Source organism: Populus euphratica, unplaced genomic scaffold, assembly GCF_000495115.2.
Source record: "Populus euphratica unplaced genomic scaffold, PopEup_1.0 scaffold381.1, whole genome shotgun sequence".
In the NCBI taxonomy this organism is placed as follows: domain Eukaryota; kingdom Viridiplantae; phylum Streptophyta; class Magnoliopsida; order Malpighiales; family Salicaceae; genus Populus; species Populus euphratica.
The window spans coordinates 50,654-74,786 of NW_011500271.1; the positions used below are offsets into that span (position 1 = coordinate 50,654).

At 30.9% G+C, this 24,133-nt stretch overlaps 2 protein-coding genes and 1 long non-coding RNA gene across 4 annotated transcripts; 2 read left to right on the forward strand and 1 right to left on the reverse strand.

Moving 5' to 3' along the window:
• The first annotated feature begins 10,196 nt into the window (after positions 1-10,196).
• LOC105112982 (glucan endo-1,3-beta-glucosidase 2-like) lies at positions 10,197-15,320 on the forward strand. 2 transcript variants are annotated; one of them, XM_011008936.1, is made up of 4 exons: positions 10,197-10,513; positions 12,907-14,160; positions 14,519-14,546; positions 14,950-15,320. In XM_011008936.1, the coding sequence occupies exons 1-4, from the start codon at positions 10,432-10,434 to the stop codon at positions 15,101-15,103; spliced, it is 1,518 nt and encodes a 505-aa protein (XP_011007238.1). In that variant the 5' UTR covers positions 10,197-10,431; the 3' UTR covers positions 15,104-15,320. The 2 variants fall into 2 exon arrangements, with proteins under 2 accessions (XP_011007238.1, XP_011007239.1); XM_011008937.1 differs by lacking the exon at positions 14,519-14,546 and adding an exon at positions 14,770-14,797.
• Positions 15,321-15,898: 578 nt separating this feature from the next.
• On the forward strand, positions 15,899-16,739 carry LOC105112981 (non-specific lipid-transfer protein 1-like). Its single transcript, XM_011008935.1, has 2 exons — positions 15,899-16,338; positions 16,469-16,739. The coding sequence occupies exons 1-2, from the start codon at positions 15,992-15,994 to the stop codon at positions 16,476-16,478; spliced, it is 357 nt and encodes a 118-aa protein (XP_011007237.1). The 5' UTR covers positions 15,899-15,991; the 3' UTR covers positions 16,479-16,739.
• LOC105112980 (uncharacterized) lies at positions 16,694-17,916 on the reverse strand. Its single transcript, XR_839865.1, has 2 exons — positions 17,123-17,916; positions 16,694-17,075 (listed from the first exon to the last, which is right to left on the reverse strand). It is a non-coding gene; the product is annotated as an uncharacterized LOC105112980 (long non-coding RNA).
• Positions 17,917-24,133: the final 6,217 nt, after the last annotated feature.

The following is a 24,133-nucleotide window of genomic DNA, read 5'->3' on the forward strand; positions in this document are numbered from 1 at the left end:
ATCTCTTATTAATACTTATGTAAGAGATATTTATCTTTTATTAACGCTTATGTAAATGATATTTATCTCTCATTAATGCTATCAGGACAAAAATAACTATCTAGCCCTATCATTAAAGCAAAAGATAGGGTTTGTGAGTTATAAATATCACTTGAACTATTTAGATAAAATGTTTATAATTTTTCAAAAGTTATAATTTTCTCTTCTGACATAGCATTTATATGAGACCAAAACAAGAACAAATAACTTTATTCTTAGAATTTAATATTTTTTAACATATTTATTGTATTTTTTTAATAAAAATACTAATTTAAAAATACTTGAGTCTCTAGATCAACCAAAAAAGAATTTTTTTTATAGGTATCCAGAGCACTTCATCCAAAGATCATCTTCCTTAGCCATGAAGAAATGGGTTTAAATGAATAAACACTTGAATAACCTGACCACCAAAGAACTCTATTTATAAGCAATCTGGATTTTAAAGCATTATTACATACCTATTAACATGAGGTTACTCGTCAAATAGTTATCTTAATCTATAGGCTTAACACAACGATTATACAATTAATAATTTCTTTCAATGAAAAAAGATTTGAGTTCTATATATTGACTACAACTTCTGACTTGAAATGGGAGAATACTTCAATATATAGCTGTTTAACCACCTATTCAAACAAAACAAAAAAAGATCCCTACAAAGAAGGTCTCCAAGATTTTTATATATATATATATATAGATGGGGGAGTTGCAGCTCCACATATATCTTATTTATTGTATCATTGCGCGATATATAAGCAAGTCAAGTACGATGAGATTGAATTCAAAGTCAGCTACTTATGTAGTAAAAAATTGCAAATAAATTAACAAAACGTCAAATTTTTAGTTTGACCATGCAATAATGATACCGTCAAATGTATACTGCAGCAATAAATGATTCTTTTTCCCAGTTTCATAGAACCCTCCTGCAAGATGTGCACAGACTTACATCGTTTGTCGTTGTTCTTTCTTTCCTTCTCTCTGTTACTGTTTCTTTGTTCCTTCCTTCTGTGCATCATTTCCTATCCTTTTTTGTTAAAAAAAATTAATAATTAATGTCAATTATTGTATCTCTACAATTTTTCTTTCTTTCTTTTTTATGATCATATGTCTACAAATTATACTTGAATATATACTGTCGGCAAATTAAGAATGATGGCGGCTAATTTATTTATAATACCATATATAATGTCCAACTATAATGCCCAGTCACTCCACGCACACTCAAAAAAAAAAAAAGGTGCTAAAGACATGAATTAGTGCTAACAGAGAGTAAATGGGCGCCTTAAAAGTTACACAACGCCAATTTGTGTCATTATACATATGGGCCAAATGTTAGGCATGCTTCCACGTCTTATCGAGAAGGTTGTCCTGCTGATAACCTCAAGTTTGTGTCGAAAAGGGCAAGATTTATAGACTAATCCTGGAGATTGAAAATTGTATTTATTTAAATCGTAAAATAGTTCTTAAACAACAAATAAAAGTGATCCAAATCCATTTTTTATGTACAAGAAACAAAGACTAGAACAGTGAAGATAAAAGGCTATTGCTGCCCTCCTAAAACTTCCACTTATCTCTTGAAATAATAGGAATTCTCCTAAGAATAATCTCGAAAATATATTTATATTTTGTTTTTTTCTTTAACTAGATATGTTTTTGCTTCTTATATATTTATTACTTCTGATAAAATTTAGTTTGAATGGAGAACACTGCTAGTTTGGTGTATAATAAAAAGATAACGTTTGTAACGTTTGTACAATTGTTCGCATCCTACAACAGCAAGTAGAAACCGCGAATTATGCATTTGTCTTGAGAGCCATTGCATATGAACAAGAGTACTCTAGCCATAATCTTACACCTGCAGTGATTTCACAGAAACTATATGCGAAATCAAATGTCAAATGCACAGCTAGAGAATAACACGAGTATTATCCCCATTGTGCTAAAGATTAAATCACAAGCACTACAAACACTTAAATCAACAAAACACCACAAACATATTAACTTAGCATGGAACCACAAACCAAGGTCTAGCTTACAATTACTCTACTAATTATGAATCACTTTTGATGAAGTCGTCAAAAACTTCACATGAAAAATGAGCTTTAAATAGGTTGTGATTTTGTGCTAAGTCACATATGAGTATTATGAGCTTTGGGTTTGGATTTACTGACTATTAAACTCAAAAATTTCCCTGAAAAACAAGTTTTTTATAAAATAAAAGACTCTTCAATGTTTAAATAAGTAAATATATGAGAAAAAATATAATAGAAACTTAAGAGTAAATAAAAAAATTATAAATTATTTTATTTTACTTACCTGTAATCCAAGATATTTATAAATTTTGATTATACTAATTATTTTAGGAAATGAAGAGTTTCATAATTGATGAAAATATTAATATTTATTATTTAGTTGTGGTGGTTTACACTTTATCAATGGAAAAATGGGTAACTATCGATTGACTAAAAATAACAATTGATCAAAAAAATTAACACATAATTTATATGGAAACTGGGTCGTGTTTGCAGTGTTGACAATTGATTAAAAAATATGGTGTAAACCTTATATAAAAATGTTTACATGTAGAGAATACATATATACATATATACATACATACATACATACATATATACATATATATATATATAAAAAAAAAATATGTGCATAAACAGTATTTGGGCGCCTTGCTCTGGACTTAAAAAAGAAGGTGGGTGCCAAGAGTTGGGGAGTTTTTTGTGGCACGGAGCATGGCCTGTTTGGGTTGGACGTCTGGGTCCAAATAGCACGATGGTGACCATGCATTTTGGGCCAAGGCCTATAACAGCACTGATTCAGAGCTCAACATCGACGCTAAGCAAGACATAGTTGACGGTAAACCATGAGAATTTAATTGAATAAACTATTTTCTTACAATATTTTCTCACTAACCAAACATACATTAGGGAAAAATAAACAACAACGCTATGCATGTTTGGTGTTCATGAATAATTGCAACTCTAATAACATTCTAATCCATCAATTAAAGCCACAAACATCTTACAAATTGAAGTGGGCATAATTTCTTTCTCAATCTGGGCTCTAATTAATATTCTTAATTTCCACTTTCCAAGTCTTCTAATCAGACAATTATGGAAAATACTGCTACTTCTAGAATTGCACGCACCATGGTCAAGGAGGGTTCGCCCTGACTTCTAACATCCGTTTGGAAAATGCAGTAATTTTTGTTTTTTAAAAATGAGTTTATCTCAAAAAAGATATTTATTTTCAGTATTCTTTGGAAGACAGTCGAAACAAATACCATAAATATTTTATAATTTTCTGGAAATGGAATGCTTTTGTCATATCAAAGGGAGTTTTTTTCACCTGCGAAAATCATACTAAGGTTCAGCCACATTAAATCACCAGGGTTTGCTAAACAGTTTAGGATGAGACGAAGCTACGAGTGAATGGTGCTTCCTAGGTCAGTTTAATTAATGGGTCAGGCTATAGTTACTGTTTAATTAATTGTGGGCTGCGGTTGTAACTGAAGCAATCGTTAATTAAAAAAATATTATTAAATTAAGAACAGTTAAAGTAGAGTTTAAATACAATACAAGGACGACAGAAGCTATAAAAAATTAAAAAAAAAATATATATATATTTTATTTTAAAAAAATATTTTTTATATCAACACATCAAAATAATTTATAAACATAAAAAATTTATATATATATATCTATGTGTTATAGTGATTTCATGACACCTATTCCAATTTTATACAAGTGTATATAGTATCCATTGAAGGCTCGAGTCAACCGTCATAGACGAGGCCAAGCACACAAGTCAACCGTGGCTCAAGGATATGGGTTGGACCTAGTTAAAGCCTAATCCTGTGCGTTGCAAAGTTTTTAATGTCACCATCCCCATTTCAAATGTTTTCATTGTTTAGGTTATGCTTTCTTGTGATGTTTCAATTATTGTTAATTTTTTATTCAAAGAAAAATTATTAGAGTATATGGTTAGAAATAACTAGTTATATCACCCTCACCCTAATGCAGGTTAAATATTTTTATTTCTTATTAAAAAAATTAAATATACAAGTTTTTTCAAAACATTTTTATAGTTCAGAAAATTTAACTATAAATAAAAAAAATTATACATACTTGTAATCAAACAAATTATATACTATATACGCTGATAAATAAATAAATAAATAATTAATTATTAATGGTGCCTAAAAATAAAAGTTAAAAAACAAAAAGATAGATACAGATCAAAATATTTAATTTTACAAGACATGATATTTACCTAATCATCTATTAAATTTTCTTTAATAAAATATTTTTTATTAAAACAAATTATAATAGAAATAGACAACACGTATTAAATTAATTAAATAAAATAAAAATAAATATTATACAATGCTATATTTATTATAAATATTATCTGAAAATATAATTTTTTTTATTTTTAAAAATATAGTTCATCTACACAATAGATAAAAAACAAATCACAGATGAATCAGAAAAACCTCTTAGAAAATTGAACGCAAGATTGAAAAATCACCATAATTTAAAAGAGACTTTATTTTTTTGAAAAAAATACAATTTATTTATTTAAAAAAATAAATGATCTAAATACAATTTTTTTAAAAAAATAAATATAAAATGAATACTAAAGGAATTTATTTACAAAAATATAAATATAATGTAAATACAATTTATTTTAAAAAGATATATATAAAAAGAAGAGTTAATTGACAAAAAAAAATAAAAAGAAAAGGTGAAGTGTTGTTAGGCCCGACCACCTAGCCCATTTCATCAGTTGCATGCTTGTTTTTTTATTTTTATTTTTTATATTTGAAAAATTAAACAATTAGTTTTTACTAGATTCCAACTGCTCTAATGTTCAAAAAATTAAGACTTAAGTTTTTTTATCCAAAACACCTTTAGAATCATGATAAACATATCAATGATCTTAAAAAACCATCCTAAAAAACGAATTCAACCCGAAACTAAAAATCAACCCGAGTTTAAATTTGTTTTTCATGAACTTTAAAGATAAAAAAAACATATAAGATAAACTCTCATCATCAAATAGAATACTTTGACACAAATATCATTAATTTTAGTAGTCTAAATTGATATCAACGATATTTTTCTTTTTTTATCGTCGAGATCCAACAACCTTTCTCTTTCTTCTTTGTCAATCAAGGATAAAAAAATAACAAAAATGAATTTTTATACCAAAATAAAAATGAAAAAATATTAAGGGATATAAATTATATAATTTGCATGATTTTTTAAGTCTGAGGACCAAAGCATATCTTTTTCAAAATCTATGGTACGCTGTTTATGTTTGTCGTGTTTTTCATTCTAGTCACTCCTCTTTCAATCTCATCTTTTTATAAGAATTTAAAATCAATTTCTTTTTAATTAAGACTAAATTTTGCAAAAAAAAATTAAGAATCAAATTAAAAAAAAATTACACAATTTATCCACAGTAAAATATGAGAAAATAAACAATGGAGGCAATGGATATTGAAAACACCATGCCATTTAGATTATAGGTAATTTTTAACTCAAATCAAATATCTATTACTAAATTAAGTTTAAATTTTGATTTAATTAAAATTTAGATATTTTAAATTTTAACTTATACTGTATTCCTTTTTCAAAAAAAATTAATTTGATTCATTTTTACTAAACATATTTAAAATTTAAAATTATTTTAACTTATTTTAATCTTAAGTTATTTATGAAAAATAACTTTTGGATTATGATCTAAAATTTAAATTCTTAATTTTGGGGCAATATTCAAAAGCAAGTTGCAACGTGATTTATACTATTATTATTTACCTTGGGCTCAAGTAGATAATAACTAATATTTAGATAACATTGCATTGTTGGACTCAAGTAGATAATAACTAATATTTAGATAGCATTGCATTGTTGGACAGATTAATTTTTTTAATATAAAAAAAATATTAAGATATTAATAATATTTTTCTAATAAAAATAAATAAATTATGTGAGAGTTGATTTGATGTAATATGATTAACTTGATATGTCTAAAAATAGTCTGGATAATTAATAAAAATATAGTTTGATTAAAAAAATGCAAGATCATATCCTTTTAACAAACAATATTGTAACCACAACATATTGAATCGATTTTGGTCAACACGGGTTAACCTTTTTGATTCATGACCTAGATCATGAGATTATGATAACTCAATATAAAACAAATTATAAAAAATTATAAAAATCAATACTCAATCAATTTAATGTTGAAGAATGAAATTGAAAAAAACATGGAAAATACATTAAAAAAAAACCAGAGTTAACTTTCAAAACTCATAACCCTTGCCATGAGATTAAAATAACTTTATATAAAATAAATTAAAACAAATTATGTTGAAGGATAAAATTAAAAAAATATGAATAAAACAATCTAAGTTAACTTGAATTAATTTGTCAAACTTATAAATTAAGTTAATAAAAATAAAATTTTAATGTATTTTTAAGTATATAAAAAAAAATCAATAATAAAAGTTTGTTTAGCACAATGGTTAAACTATTATTTTTTATTAATAATAGAAGTATGTTTAGTGCAACGGTTAAATTATTATTATTTCTTGTTTTTTAAAATTATTTTTAAAAATGATATTGCATTATTTTGATATATTAATATAAAAAATTAAAAATTTATAAAATATATTATTTTAATATATTTTTAAATAAAAAAATACTTTAAAAATAATTATCACTATATTTCAAGGATACGTAAAAGCGCAAAGAAAAACAAAGATTTAGCATGCTGGCAAAGAAATGATCACCTTGCAGGCCATTGATGGTACGAAAAAAATGCTTTGCCAACCTCAAACTCAATTCAATGAATAGTCTTCGGTGAATACTGCTCGCTAATCTCACACATAGATACACACACCTCACACAGACTTTAAAAAATGTATCAATAATATATATATAAGAAGCATGATATTACAACTTGTCATGCTCTTTAATATCCCTATTTAATTATATATAAAACATTTTAAAAAAAATTGAATCAATATAAATTAATTGGTAGCATATTTCTTTTGTTTTTAATTGATTTGACTTTGCTTTGCGATCCTTGAATTCAAAGCTAATAATGTTGGAGTTGGAATAATCTACTTGATCAAATAAACTCAAATATTATTAGTTTTACCTATTCAAAACTTGAATTAGATTTATAAAAAAAAATCAAATTAACTTAATCAATCTCAATTATAAAACAATAAACTTTTTAATTATAAAATTAAAGGTAAAAAAAACAAAGATTAGTGAGTGAAATAAAAAAAACAAGTCAACTAAAAATAATTTGTTAAATTTATAATTTGAATTAATAAGATAACATTATTTGGCTATTTGTCTCCTTTTCTTCCCTTTCTTTTAGTTTGTGGTTTGTGAGGATGCTTATATTGTATTTTCTATTCTTTTTTAGTTTTTTTTATCTTAATTGTGAAAGTTAATTTTTCAATTTAATTTACCTTATCCAAAGTGCAGGTACATCACAATACTAGCAAACAATATAAGTACTTTTAATCAATTCTTTTTTAGTTTTTTTTATCTTAATTATGAAAGTTAATTTTTCAATTTAATTTATCTTATCCAAAATGCAGGTACATCACAATACTAGCAAACAAACAATATGAGTACTTTTAATTTGTTTAAGTTTGATTTGGTTTATATTATTTAAAAACTGAAAAAAACCAAAATAATAAAAATATGATCAATCTTGAGCTCATAATAATCTTTCTCTTCATTCATTTTTTTATCATAAAAATACCACAAAATATTCAAAATTAATATTAATAAAATTTTATTAGTTAAGATGCGCATGAATATACCTCAACACCTCCATATAAATAAAAAAAACTCCATTAGAGCATAGTGCACCATGTCCGTAAAGTAAAGCCATTAATGGCACCAACATCTTCTTTTCTATTTTTACAAAAGCCCCTCAAACCAAAATCCACAAACAAATAATAATTAAAGATTCAATCTTTGAACTTTAAGACAAGCAAAAAATAATAATAATAAAAAAAATTATTGCCACTTATGCTCTTACTCGTGTGGCTTGGACTGGTGGCTACTTCTTCTCTTGATGAAGTCATGGTGGCTAAGAGATACAGCGATCCATAATCATGGAAACGGTGAACCATAAAAGAAAGATAGACTTTAATCATCTCATATAAACAAAAGAGGGAACTGAGGAGAAAAAGCCTTGAACGGGGAGACCCATACCCACCTCCAAAAACACAGCAGATAGCACCTTGCTGTTTCATGTGGGGTGGGGTGTAGTGGGGAGGCAGAGAGATTAAAGCCTCTTTTTTTTTTTTTTAATTAAGATAGGTGTTTATATCCTCTTATATCTTAACTAATTTTATAAATTTTAAAATTAATAATTATATTATTTTTTAATAATTTTTAGATTTATAGAACCAAAACAAGAGATTAAAGCATTTTTTAAAGATTATAAGAGTGTGAAAAATGATGGAAGTATGATGCATGTTTATTTTTTGAGAGTGTGAAAAATGATGGAAGTATGATGGATGTTTATTTTTTGTGTTTTTAAAGTGTTTTTAAAATAATTTAATTTTTTTTATTTTAAATTAATATTTTTTAGTATTTTCATATTATTTTAATGTATATATATAAAAAATAATTATTTTAATATATTATTAAATAAAAATACTTTAAAAAATAATTATTACCCAACTCTCAAATATCTCTTTAATTTTATCGATTAAGCTTTGATTACATGTTGATTTTATTCTTTAAAAATAAATTAGAGAGTCATCTCATTTGAGCCATCATATTACCTAGTTTAATTAGTAATTTATCAAAACAAAATCATTTGAGTTTTTTTGTTAAATAAAATTTAAATTAACCTCTAAAATGTAACTAACCCCTGAATTGAGTCATCGGATTTTATCACTATGCTTAGCACTGCTAATTTTTTTGAACATTGTTTTCTTAAAATTATCATAAATTAAATGATTGCTTCACACTAACATAGATCCATCCCATCCCTCTAATGATTCAAAACTTTTCCAAAACTGATTTGGGAAAGAATCTTTCAATTAGATTAGTAATGTTATTCTTAAAATAACTGTATATTATTGTAGATGTTTTTCGAGTGTTTATACTTAAAAAAATATTTAAAAAAATCTTTTATTTTATAAAAATTTATTTCATATCACAATAATCTAAATACATATAAAAAATTAAAATTAAAATAAAAATCACCACAATAACAAACGGTTGGAATGCTTTGAGTTTAATGAATTCCTCTCCCCCTCTCCCAACTCTTTTTTTTTTTTTTTCATTCACAAGGGGACAGCATGAAATGATCTTCCCTATTATTAACAGAAAAGGCATGGAATTTAAATTAAAAAATAAAAAGAAGAGAGTATTAATAGTTAAAAAAGGACGATAAAATTGACCGTTGGGTGTAGAAATCAGGTCCCACGTTGCCTCTCCTAGTCACCAGCACAGAAATGACGACAGCTAATTTCACAGCATTCAATGCATTTATGCTAAACTATCGTATCCATACAAACTGCAAAAAAGCCTGCCATTTGTGGGACTCTAACGGTAGCAAAATTTAAAACCTGAACATCCTCTATGGTCCCTATACTTCTACATTTCATCCATTCAAACCTCTTCTTAAGTTGCATAAAATCAATCCAATTTCCAATTAAAGAAGGTCATTTTGACCCTCCATCCAACAATTTTATGTTTTCTTCTAAATCAATATTGATTTATCAACCTAGCGTAAATGAGTTAAATAATAATGAGCATGTAGCTCAACTAGCAATAGAGTTTCTCTTCCCTAATAATTTTGAGTTCAAGCCTCTTTTTTGTAATAAAAAAAGTATGTTGATATGTAATTTTTTTAATTTATCCTATTAAAAGCAAGATAATCACTATTTTTTATAATATAATTCACTAGAAGATCTCAAATTATCTACTATGCAATTAGAAAAAGTTGATTTGATCAAATTTAAAGTATAAGATTCGTTTGATAAAGTATAAAAAAATAGAGGGACCATTTTTAGCAAATCTACGACACAGCAAAACGGAACTACAAAAGTTTGCCTAGGCTTTTGGATTTCTTGCACAAAAAAAGTCTCTTAGATTACACTTCTAACAATGCGATGCCTTGTTCACTGTGTAAAAAAGTTGCAGATGATGATATCGTCACCGTTCATTCTCTGACCTTAACTATCTTTTACTGTCCTTGTTTTCTTGTTTCCTTGCCCCATCACTCCCTTTTATTAGTGCTCTTTGTTAACGCCATTTTCACACTCTCCCCTCTCCTTCTCCATTTACTTTCTTGGGTTTCAGTTTTCAGTTCCTTTAGAGAATGTTTTGGAGTATGGAGTCTGTCTTTGTGCTTATACTTCTGCTTTCAGCAGCTGTCTCTTCTTTCGTTGCTGCTGATGATGGTAAGTGTTTCTTGCCTTCTTTTTCATGACCCCTACTTCTTGTTTTCCTTGCCTTCTTTTTTCCATGGTTAGATTGTCTACCTGTTCTTGCCTGCTTTGAAAATATTTTTTCATGTTTGAAAATTGTGTATTGAGTGAAACTTGAAGGTAAATAGCAAAACATTAAGTGGGTTTTGTAAAAAAAAAAAAAAAAAAAAAAAAAAAAAAAAAAAAAAGAGCTTAGAAGATTGCAGCACTTTCTGAGTTTGTGCATCTGTGCTTGCTTGTGTGTAGGTTTAGGTGTTTGGATATTAAATTAGGACATAAAAGAATGGCAGAGGGAAAGTTGGGACCTGGGAGCTTTAATTAAATGTTCCTCGTTTGATGTTAAATGTTCTGTAATTAAATGTCTGTATATTGTGGAGGCCAGCCGGTTATAGATTTTGTTTCCCTCCTGGGTCCTTGCTACTGTATATAAGCATGACCATGAAAACTTGGCACTGACTTTATTCATTATCATCCTAAATGCCCACCTCCTTCTTCATAATTGAATGAATTAGTAAGGAAATATGGTAACATTCTAATTTCTAACAGGCTACCTCATTGTCCTCCAGCTAACAAGCTGTTTCATTATTTTCTACCCCCTTGCTTCATGGTGTAGGGATAGGTTCTGCCTTGGCAGGGCAGATGGTGGCCAAAGTTGAGAGAATTAAAGTCCCCTTTCTAGGACTTGAAATCTGGGTCAGGCATGGGTTGAAAGTAACTACCAATGCTATATTCTTTTCTTTTTTGTTTTATCCCTTCCTCCCTTTACAACCTTTCTCTGTCATCCATGATTCATTCAAGTATCTTAAATATGTGTTCTGCAAAAGTCCATCCCCACTAAGAATTTGTGTATGCATTTGTAAACAAACTCGTGTTTGTTTTCTGTGTCTACGAAACCATTACATTGATAACATCAACACCATACATACATATATGCCTGTATGTCTAGAGCCTTGCAATTTACAATTACTCCAGTTCTCTTTCTTTTCACAGCAAAGTATACAAGAACTCCAAAAGCAAAGAACAATCCCATTCCTATGCTTTACTTGTTTGTCTTTGTGGTGGGAAGCATCCCCACTAATTTGACAAGTGGCCTTTGGGAGATTATTATAGTTATTAGTTGTCTTTGTGGTGGGAAGCATCCCCACTGATTATTATAGTTATTGGAGTTTTCTATTAGCTGATTTTTTCCCACCCTTTTAAACTAAACATACTAGTAATGAAGCATGAGATCAGAAACCAGGTATCAATTGATCAAACTACCGAGGTCAAACAATAATAAGGTTTTATGGTGCCTAATAGGATGACAAACCTTTGAATGAAGCCATGCGAGCAAAGCAAAGTTTCAAATAAGACCACTTATTATTTGGATGTTGTCTACTGTTTAAGACAATTTCTTCCTATATTAGTTATTACTAAGGCAATGCAGGTTTCCGGTAGAACAAGGGTTTTTATTTTTAGATATTGAGAAGTGTTTATGTAGATGGTAGGGCTGCAAATCCCATTGAGAATAAGAAGACCAGAAGATGGTGGAATTAGCTTAAACAAAGATGCATTATCTTAGAACTTTCTTTCTCACTGATTTCCAACTGCTTCGCATGACGGTGCAAGTGGAAAAAGTATAAGTAACAGAAGTTTATTTATATATACTTAAGTGACTTGTAGTTTGCTCTAGGAACTTTGTCTAATAAGGTATGTTTATACTGAGGCCCTACATTTAGCGACCTCTCTAAGAGGTCAAGAAAAAAATGTTGATGCTAAAAAGTGCTGGCTGTTTCCTTGTATAAGGATACAAGTGATGATGCCTTTCTAGCAGGACAAGAGTAAAAAGTGTGGCCATTTTCATGTTGCCAAAAGAGTTAAGAGGGCATTTCTGGTGGAGAAAAATGTAAGTCACTCGAGCATTAAGAAGCAAACCACTATCACTAAAAGTTCAAAATGGCCAATTCATGGGGTACATTCTAGCTTTTAGCCAAAATGGTTGTCTCGCAAAGTTCCATCTGCATGTTTTGTCATTTTAACTCTGATCTGGGCCCCCAACTTTATAAGTTTCTTTTGTATTGTTCTCTTTTTTAATTAACTTTTTGGCATATGCTGTTCTTCAATCAAGTAGTTGCATGCTTGTTTGTCTTAGATGACACCAATTCTCTTTCATTGTAAAGCTAAGCACGGGCTAGTTAATTGAATTGAATTTTACCAGTCCCCATCTCATTAGCTTACATTTTCAGTATTGGATCATCTTATCTATTGATTTATGAGCTTGTATTGCACTGTTATCCCTTCAAGTGATATTTGCATTTTTCCACATGTTGGGTGATCCATGTTTGACATGGATGCGTATTACAATATTTGTGTTATCTTTCTTGCAGAAGCATTCATTGGTGTTAACATAGGAACAGACCTTTCTGACATGCCTCACCCAACTCAAGTAGTAGCCCTCCTCAAGGCTCAGCAAATCTGGCATGTCCGGCTCTATGATGCTGACCGTGGCATGCTAGTTGCACTTGCAAATACAGGCATTCAGGTCATGGTCTCTGTTCCCAATGAACAGCTTCTAGGAATTGGTCAATCGAATTCAACTGCTGCTAATTGGGTTTCGCATAATATTGTAGCTCATTACCCAGCTACAAACATCACAGCCATTTGTGTAGGTTCTGAGGTTTTCACAGCCGTTCCCAATGCAGCGTCAGTCCTTGTCAATGCCATGAAGTTCATTCAATCAGCCCTTGTTGCATCCAACCTGGATCGCCAAATCAAAGTTTCAACACCCCTTTCTTCCTCTATTATCCTTGATTCCTTCCCACCATCCCAAGCCTTCTTTAACAAAACATGGAATCCTGTTTTGATTCCCATGGTCAATTTCTTGCAGTCGACAGGGTCACACTTGATGCTCAATATATACCCCTACTATGACTACATGCAATCAAATGGTGTAATTCCATTAGATTATGCACTCTTGAAGCCTCTTGCTCCAAACAAGGAAGCTGTCGATGCTAACACACTTGTTCACTATTCCAATGTCTTTGATGCTATGATTGATGCAGCTTACTTTGCCATGGATTTCCTCAATTTTACTAACGTTCCTGTTATGGTTACTGAATCTGGCTGGCCATCAAAAGGTGATTCTAATGAGCCGGATGCAACTCTAGATAATGCCAACACTTACAACAGTAATTTGATAAGGCATGTGCTGAACAAAACTGGAACTCCCAAACACCCTGGAATTGCTGTTAGTACATACATTTATGAGCTTTATAATGAAGATTTGAAACCCGGTCCAGTCTCAGAGAAGAATTGGGGATTGTTTAATGCAAATGGGGAGCCTGTTTACATATTGCATCTGACTGGGTCAGGCTTAGTGTTAGCAAATGACACTACAAACCAAACATACTGTACTGCAAAGCAAGGTGCTGATCCAAAGATGCTGCAAGCTGCTTTGGATTGGGCATGTGGACCTGGCAAGGTTGATTGCTCCGCTATGTTGCAGGGAGAGCCATGTTACCAACCAGACAATGTGATTGCGCATGCAACTTATGCATTTAACAGTTACTATAATCAGATGGGGAAGGCTCCTGGGACATGTGACTTCAATGGTGTGGCTGCTATCACCACTACAAATCCAAGTAAGATTGTGCTTTACTTAACTATCTAGGTGGTGGTCAAGTGGTAAGAGCTTGGGATCAAGGGGTTTGTTCCCTCTGTGGTCTCAGATTCGAATCCTTGGTTGTTTATATGATGGTCACTGGAGGCTTACATGGTCGTTAACTTCAGGGCCCGTGGGATTAGTCGTGGTGCGCGCAAGCTGACCCGGACACCCACGTTAATAAAAAAAATAAAAATTGTGCTTATTTTAACACAATCCACATTTGTTCTTTTGTGTTTGTTATGTTACTGTTTGTTGATTTTTTAGTCCATGTTCGTGTCATGTTGCACAAGAAAACGGTTTCTGAAGTTTTAATGTCCCATTTGATTCTATGGCAGGTCATGGCACTTGTGTGTTCCCAGGAAGGTATGGCCGCATAACCAGTCCTGCCTATTTTTCAGTCATTTGCATTTGAACGGACACCCACGTTAATAAAAAAAATAAAAATTGTGCTTATTTTAACACAATCCACATTTGTTCTTTTGTGTTTGTTATGTTACTGTTTGTTGATTTTTTAGTCCATGTTCGTGTCATGTTGCACAAGAAAACGGTTTCTGAAGTTTTAATGTCCCATTTGATTCTATGGCAGGTCATGGCACTTGTGTGTTCCCAGGAAGGTATGGCCGCATAACCAGTCCTGCCTATTTTTCAGTCATTTGCATTTGAATGCTAGTTATTTTTAGATTTTCTTTTTTTACAAGTAATCAATTAAGTTGGCTTCTACCATGTAAAGCCTCGTTTTCTCATGTTTAATTGAACTTGCATGCAGCACTGGCAGGATGAATGGAACCACGGTAAACATTACAGCCCCATCAATGAATTCCACGAGTTCAGCTCCTTCTGTCAGAGATCTATACAACCTCGGTTCTACTAGCTTCTTAGTGCTTCTCAGAGTTCTAATCTGTAGCATAGTTTTCTTGTAAAATGGTATCTGCTGAAATCTCTTGCAACACCAAAAATTTTGAGTCGGAGGAAGTGCTTACCTTCTTCTTGGTGGAGGTTCTAGGTCATCGGTAGGGGAATTGGTGCATTGAATTTTTGTACAAAAGAAACTGGAGAAGAGCCTGAACTTAGTTTGGCATCAACTGGATTATTATTCTTTTTTAATGAAAGATTTGATATTTATCCGTCTGATTAAAATTGACCATCAACTCTTGTTTATATTGTCAAACCTTTTTATGGTGGAAAATTATTATTCTTTTTTAATGAAAGATTTGATATTTATCCGTCTGATTAAAGTCCACTTTGTTTATATTGTCAAACCTTTTTATAATGGAAAATTTTCTAGATGATATTTGAGTGGCAGAATATTGTTAATTGATCTCCAAACTTCTATCAAGGGAAAGGCTCAAACTCCAAATCTCTTAAACCCCTTGGGGAGGAACGGTATAGGATGAGACATCTGACAACTGTTCCTGGGATGTTACGAATGACAGGCCTTCCTTCGTGATGTGCACTGCACCACCTGGTAGTTAATAAATTCTGGAGGTATTCTCCAAAATATTCTTTCCTGACAGGTGTCATCTGCCTCCAAAACAACGTTTTCAGATGTTGAGAGCGCTAAATGTTCAAGTTCCCCAACTATAAGCCAATTTGACAAGGACATGATGATGAAACAGAGAATTAATGAATCCCATCCGCTAACCAACCTTCTATGCCACCTAGTCACAGTGTGCAGTTCTTACACTTCGCTATATAAACACACCGTTATTCAAGGACCTTGTACTCCCTCGACGCATCCAGGGGCAGTAGTCTTAAACCATACTCTAAATCTTCTTATAATTCCAGTTGTAATATTTTGCTGGCATATCATGGCTTCTTCAATGAGCTTGAAGCTGGCCTGTGCCATGCTTGTAGCGATGGTTGTTAGCGCACCACTAGCAGAAGCTGCCATCACATGTGGCCAGGTGTCAAGCAGCTTGGCACAATGTATAGGCTACCTCCAGAAAGGTGGGGCTTTGCCTCCAGCCTGCTGCAGTGGGTTGAAATCACTTAATTCTGCAGCCAAGACCACCCCTGACCGCCAAGGGGTCTGCAACTGTTTGAAATCCTTGGCTGGTAAGATCTCTGGCCTCAACTATGGCTTGGCTGCTGGCCTCCCTTCAAAGTGTGGTGTATCCATTCCCTATAAAATCAGTCCTGCCACTGATTGCAAAACGTACGTATTCTATACTTCATGTGTACATGCATACCACTAGAAATTATTGTGTTAGCCCGATTTCATAAATCACAATAATATAGAAATATTGACATTTTTTTTCTTTTTTCTTTTTTTGTTTTTGTGGCAGTGTGAAGTGAAGAATTGAAGCAGATTATAAAAGAGTGTTGTGAAGTATAATAATAAGCTAGTGCTAGAATAAAAGGGGTGCTCGAGCCTGTTCGATCTAATTCCCCGTTGAGGGATTTAGAGTCTTTTCTTTCTTACGAGTTTGTGTTTACATTATTGTATGCATTATGTGTCTACAAAAAACTCGATCTAGAGTCTTTTCTTTCTTACGAGCCTGTTCGATCTACTTCCCTCACTTTTTTATAAAGGAGTGTTGTGAGAGTATATTTTGTGCATGCTGTTCTGGTGTAACGGGAAGAAAAATAGAAACAATGGCTTCAGCATATCGCACAAAATATAATAATAGAAGATTATATAAAAAAAAATGTTCAGCAAATAAACAACCAAGTTGGAACTAGTGTCGAATAAAACTCAGCTGCCATTCCCTCCACAGCTGAACCAAACCCCAGCTGCCTTCCTCGCCAGCACTGAACAGAAACGAGCCATAACCTCCCCTGAAGTCAGCCCTCAATTTGACTCCAAAACAGTCACAACACAGCAGCCCTGAAATCAGCCCCTAGCAACCCGTAGTTCAGGCCAACATTCCCAACAAAGAGAGGAGCGCCAACCTATGATAGTTCAGGCCAACATTCCCAACAAAGAGGAGAGCGCCAACCTATGAAAAACAGCAGCAAAAACCATCCACCCCTCCTTTCTCACCAACAACACAACAACTAAAGTGATCCGAAGAGGAAAGAGGTGAAAATAAAGCCATCACTCACATGCCCACACTTGAAATTCTGAAGAGGAAAGAAAGACAGAATGATATATGACATGAAAACATGAGCAATTTGGTCAGAAAACAGTATAGACCATTCAAGTTGAAATTTTGAAAAATGCTTTGGAACTTCCATTCTCGACGCGGCATGCAGGTCTTTTCCATTCTATAATGAATTGCAAACTGACAGGAAGTTGACAGGTTCTATGAAGATGGCATAGTTGAGTCTAGCACGAGGTGCAAAGTTTTGTGAAGGTAACCTTTTTTAAGGAGGGGGGCTAGAGCGCAGCAAGGATTGCCATTTAAGATTTCTTGAAAGTTATAAGAAAGGAAATCACAATAATTACGAAGGTGTTAATTGAAAAGTATATAAAACAGAAACTCTTAATGCTTAGTAACTTGGATTTAAGCATGAGATGGAGTTGCTAAAGAAAAGTAACAGCTGCTGGAAAAAACAGCGATAATCAATAATAACAGTTGAGCAAATGGATTTCTAATGCCAAGTTAACATCGTAGAACAACAACTCATATTCACATCAATGCTTAGAAGCTGGGTTTCAAAATTCAGTGCTAGAAGTGCTGGAGAAAAAGTAAAAGTTGCAGGAAAAGACAATTATAATCAATGATAACAGTGGAGCAAATGGAATCATTATTAAAATTAAAAAAAGAAAAGAAAGGAAAAGCAAAGAACATAATCAATCACCTGGTCCATTTGTGTGTGTAACAATGTTCCATTCATTGTAATGCTAATTCGAATTCCGAGCTTTTTAGTTTTGTTTCTTTAAAAAGTTTAACCTCCTAATGCTGCCGACTCAAACTAAATCATGCACAATGATCACAAAAGGTTTCTGGAGACAACTTACTTAAGATTGTTCCTACTTGGAATTCTTCCAAGTAACTTGGAGAACCTTATAATTTGAGATAAAACTTAAAAATTCTCTTGTCTATCACGGCTTGTGGTTGAAGGATTGCCTCTTTTGTCATAACGGGTAAATCTTCAAACACCCTTTTATTTCCATGATTCCGCTGGAGCTGAGAAACATGAAAAACAAGACAAATTGAGATAGAGGAGGGCAAACTCAATTTGTAAGTCACTGCCCCAATTCATTCAATAATTTTGACTTGTCCATAGTACTTAGCAGATAGCTTGTGTAAAACATTGTGAGCCATTGATTTATGTTTGTATACTTTTAGGTATACCTATTCACCAACGCTGAATTCTTTTTCACTCCTTTTATTGTTAGCTAGCTCCTTCATTCTATGATAGGCTACCATAAGGTTATTTTTTAGCAGATCAAACATGTCTTCCCTCTTACTTAGCAATTTATCTGCTGCTTCAAATTGCAATTCTTATGAAAATAAAGAATATGTAGGGGTGGTGCCTGACAATATAAAACTTCATGAAAAGTGATCTTTATAGAAGTGTGGCAGCAATTATTATATCACCATTCTACTAAGTGTGTACTTGGAAGAGTGGTAACTTTTGTGTTTATCCCGACAAAATTTGATATTGTTTGATAAGAAATTAAACTGATGCTTAAGTTGTGGATCCCATGTTAAAATTGAGATATGGTCGCAGGTAATGGAAAAACAAAATTTGCCTGTTTTTCATGTGAAAAGCTAGTTAAAAGATACCATCTGAACAATGAAAATAAATGGTGCTTGGTACCATTGCAAATATTGAACAAAACTATCCTTCTTATAAAAAAAACAACACTTTAACCTGTTTCTCTAAAGCTTTGTTTTTTCCTTCAGCATAACCTCCTGATCTCTAAGCCATCACTCTGCTTAGAAGATCTATTTTTCTTCTTTGCAGATCTACAAACTTAATTGTTATTTATAGAAAAAGCTTGCTCAATCTAATTGCGATGACCGTCCCATACCCACCCTGAGTTACATAATTGCGATGACCGTCCCATACCCACCCTCCCTGAGTTACGCTAGAAATCTCGTAATTTAATTCCTTCATTTCTTGTCTAGTTTTTTCATTTATCAAGTGTTTTTCTTTTCTACTTTGCTGTTTAGTTTTTGAACTAGTTGGTTATGTGACTACCATATGTTTTTCTTTAGAGATCTGTTTTCTTTCTTTGCAGATCTACGAACTCAACTATTATTTATAGCAAAAGCCACTCAATCTTGTTTCATAATGTCTAGATCTAAAGTTTCTCTAATTATAGCTCGTACTGTTTTTTTCTTATGCTCCATATATGCTTCAGTGCATTTGATAAAGCTGCAGACCCTGATGTGTTAGATCATCTTGTTCTAAACTTTATAATACCTGGTAGGTTTGCAATGTTTTTGTACAAACAAGCTAGTGAAAGTTTGGGACGTGTTTTGTTTATCAAATCATTTTTAAATGTTGCTTCTTGATAGTTTTCTCACTGGTAACTAAAGGTCAAGGGTGCAGATGCACACATCACAAAAATCATGAAAGTTCGCGTCACAAAAATCATGAAAGTTTCCTTTTATCAATCTTCTCATTGAATTATCTTTGGTTGTTTGCAATTTGTTCTGGTTTATGATATGAAAGATCTGCATCTATTTTTTCATTGAATTACCTTCGGTTATTTGCAATTTGTTCTGGTTTATGATATGAAATATCTGGATCTATCTTTTTATTGAATTACCTTCATTTGTTTGTAATTTTTTCTAATTTATGATATGAAATATTTGGATGTATAAATGTTGGAGAGTTTGAAAATGATAGAAGTTTGGTGTTCCTAAATGGAACTTGTTTGAACGATCAGCTTTGCTGGAATTTATATCAAATATTATTTTGAGGTGGCTTGGCATTGTATTTGGTGATATTGTATTGTGAAAAAATAATTTATGAACTTGGAATTTCATTTGCTTTTGAAATTTAAATAGAATCATGGATAATAATTGTGCATCTCAGGATTTTTCAAAGGTGGTGTTTTTAAGTTGTCGAAGAATTGCTTACCTTTTGCCTTTGATTCAAAAATTTCATTTTCTCATTGCATCCTTCACAATATTCAATATTCATTTATTCCTATTTAAAGACTAGTACCTAAATAATCATTATCATTAGTATATATCTATTGCATAAATAAACACAATAAAACATAATAGGGATAGGTATTTGAATCAACTACATTAATAGCAACATTACTACATTTCTTAATATCAATTTTGTAAGAATTCCCGTGCATATAATATCTTTAATAACTACTACAAAGTTTAAATGATCATATGTCCTTTTGTGGTTAATAAATTGTGTTAGAAAAAAAATAATCAATAGAAGGTGTTGAAAGCTCCGATAAAGTATCTTAGACTAGAGAGATGTTGCATACATTTTCTAATATTTGTATTGTCACTATTAATAAAAGAATGAGGTCAAGCGCTCATTTCAATAAGGCCAAATAGAAGTTTATTATGGTTGTCTTCAAAGAAAAAATTAATCATGCTTTTAGTAAAACTCAACTTAAAAACAAATGGTATGGTGCAAAAAAAGACCAAAGAATTTTAAAAAAATTAATTTCTGAAATAGGAGTAAGATGGAATAGTGAACTTGAAACTATTAGTGCTAGTGATAAGTGGTGGAAGAAAAAAAATCAGGTTAGTTATTAATACCTTTTTTTTATCTAGATTTGTCTTTGTCATGTCTTTAACATGTTTTTTTATGGTTTATGCATTTGATGTTTTATATTTTTTTTATATAGGAAATTAGATAGTCAAAAAAGTTTAGATATGTTGGGATTAAACCATCATTTTGTAGTAAGTTTGATAGAATATTCAGCAATGTTATAGCGATTGGACATTATGCTTGGACTCAATCTTGCGAATCTTTATTTGATGATGATGCTATGAATCAAAGCACTCAAGATGTTAATGTTAATAAATAAGAAAATTTAAAGGAAGGAAATGGTAATTCAGATGAGGATGTTATTTTCAATTATACAGACGTTGACAAATTTAGTTACTAGAGTTAATATGGGAAAAACAATATCACAAATAGCAATGGAAATAGAAAGAACAATATGGTGGGAATAGTAGAAAGAAAAGAAAAAAAACCTTATAGATTTGAAGCTTAATTACTTTCACATTGGGATCAACTACTTGATCGTGTTTCTTTCAGGAATGATAGTAGGAATAAGATAGGGTGCGGTAAGGAATGATAGTAGGAATAAGATAGGGTGTGGTATTAGTGAGGTGATGACAAAGATTCATTCCATACTTGGAGAGGTGATGACAGAGATTCATTCCATACTTGAAATTATTTTTTATGATGACTTATATTATTTTACTACTGAGTGCTTGTCAATGAGGAATAAAAGCGAGACGTGGGCATTAATCGAAGAAATTAATAAGAAGTATCAATGGCTTTAAAAAATATACCAGAGAAGTAAAAAACACTAAATTAAGGTTAGTATTGCTTTAATAATGTGCTTTCAGTTTTTGTTCTATCCTAAACAATTATGTTGTGGTTAATTCAAATATTTTATTATTAATTGCTTTAACAACTGAATGTTATAGGAGTTTTGTTATAGTGCCAAATTATATATAGGTTTGGAATAATGGACATTAACTCCTAAGGTTGATGAATTGAAGCATGAAGGCTAGTGTTGATTTCATAGACATCCATCTTTTTTAATTATGTTTGTGGATTGCTAACCTAATATATTTTACATTTAATGAAATATTGTTAAACTTGTTGTATTGTCTGTTGTTATGTTGATGGAGAATTATTATAAATGTTCTTAATTATGTTTGTGAATTGCTAATTTAATATGTTTTAAATTTACAACTATATTGGTTATTCTAGTACTTTTGTGTATTGTTATGTTGATAGTGAATTATTATGAGTATTCTTATCCTAAGGTTGACTATTATTCTTATCCAGGTATTATAGAAAATTTCCAAATCCTAGTTAGTTCTCATATTGCAATATTATTGATAGTAATAGTAATTCGTAGTCAAATTGTATGTTATATTCTCAGTATTATCTTTTATGAAATTTGAAGGTGAAATCACACATCACCAATAAATTTAGAAATTTTATGTATGTTTACATTGTTCCAAATCTTAATAGGATAAAAAACAGTGAGACACCAGGAGAAAAAATTGAAAAACAGAACATGAAATTACAAGTAAATAGAATTGGCAATTCTTTATATATATATATATATATATAAAGATGATTTGAGAAATAGACAGGTTGAACATAGATATGTATGTCCAATATGAAGCTATGTTGGGATATGGGGTTACAAGTTATATTGGGATATAGGGTTACAAGTCTAGAGTCACGTAAGAGCATGAGCATGGTAGAAGATAGAAGGGAAAAGAGGAAGAGAAATGAGTATAGTGAGAAAGAAAGAAAGGTTTTATTTAGTGAATAAATCTATTTTCATAGGGTAATTAGGCCCTTCAAAACAAATTACTTCTTCTTTAGTTAATTTTTTTTATCAACTTTAGTGTTGCTCCCAAACAAGAAAGCAAAGTAGTAGCATAAACTACAGGGGGCCTATATCAATTAGGGCTTTGGCATTTTATAGTAGAACATGAAATTATGAAATACAGGTATAAGATCAATAATTAAAAGAGTTGTGGTTCGTTGCATCATGTGACATAAAAATATTCTAACAATGTGTTCTTGATACTAATTATTTATAAGGGTATAGTTTGAAAAGAAATTGAAGTACATACAACTAAAAAGGCAAACCAATATTGTCAATTTGTAAACATTGTTCAAAATATATGTCAGGCTTATTCGTCATTAGGGCTAACATATAGTATGGGCATCTATCAATTTATAAAAGTTTTTCATATTACATTAATGTAGACTATAATTTATATGTTATTTGTTTTTGTTATAATAATTTATTGAAACTTGCAAAAGCATTTTTGTCATTTTTTTATCCTACAATACTTACATATTCCTATATAATGCATGTTGTGATTTCAATATGATAAATATCCTTCATGAACATTTAATACACTACAACAAGAAAATTTTTGGTATTGGGAGCTCCTACAACATAAATTGAAGTTGCAAGTTATGTTACTTCAATTAATTTTTTTCATAACCTTCAATGCAAAACAAAGGCTTATTTATTTAAATTTAATGCCAATGAAGTTCAGTAGTCTTTCAATACAAGCCTGGATGTACCTTTTTATCAATCTTGAATGAATTATATGCAATTCTTTAATATAGTTTATCCTCAAAGTATTTTCTTTCATTCTGTTTTTTTGCATACATGCATTTCAGTGATATGCAACATCGAATGAAGTTTATTTTTTTTTCTTTTTTTATATATTTTCTGAATAAAATTCATGTTATTAATCTATCACATGATATTATTATTTTTTCCATATCTTTTAAAATGATAAATAGTATTGTCAATTAATATATAAAAAATGATGATTTTTTTTATGATATGAATTGTAATGAACACAAATGTTTATGATTAAATTTGTGTGGGTAGATGTTAAAGATTCTGAAGTAATTAAGGCAAATTTGAAGCTGATTTGTTGGGAGTAAAAACAGAAAGTCAGATATCCTTTCCTATAAATTAGAACCTAGCAATAATACCTATTTATGTGTAGTTAATAGCTGTCCTAATATAGATATGTAGATGTTGTATATATTCAACAATTCATTATGAAATAAAGTGAGAAGTCAGAATTTAACAACTCTCCATATGGTATCAGAGCCTAAACCTAGACTATATTTTTAGCCTATCTCTCTCTACATGAGTCTAAATCTGGGATTCCTCCTCTTTCATTCCCATCTATCCTGACAATTCTAGTCACTTGCTCTAGCAGACCTGTCTAGATCTGAAAAAACATGTTTGAAAACACTACAAAAGAAACTCAAATATTAGGGGAATTCCAAAGTTTACAGTCATCCTATAGACTGAATGGAAGAAACTATCTAAAGTGGTCACA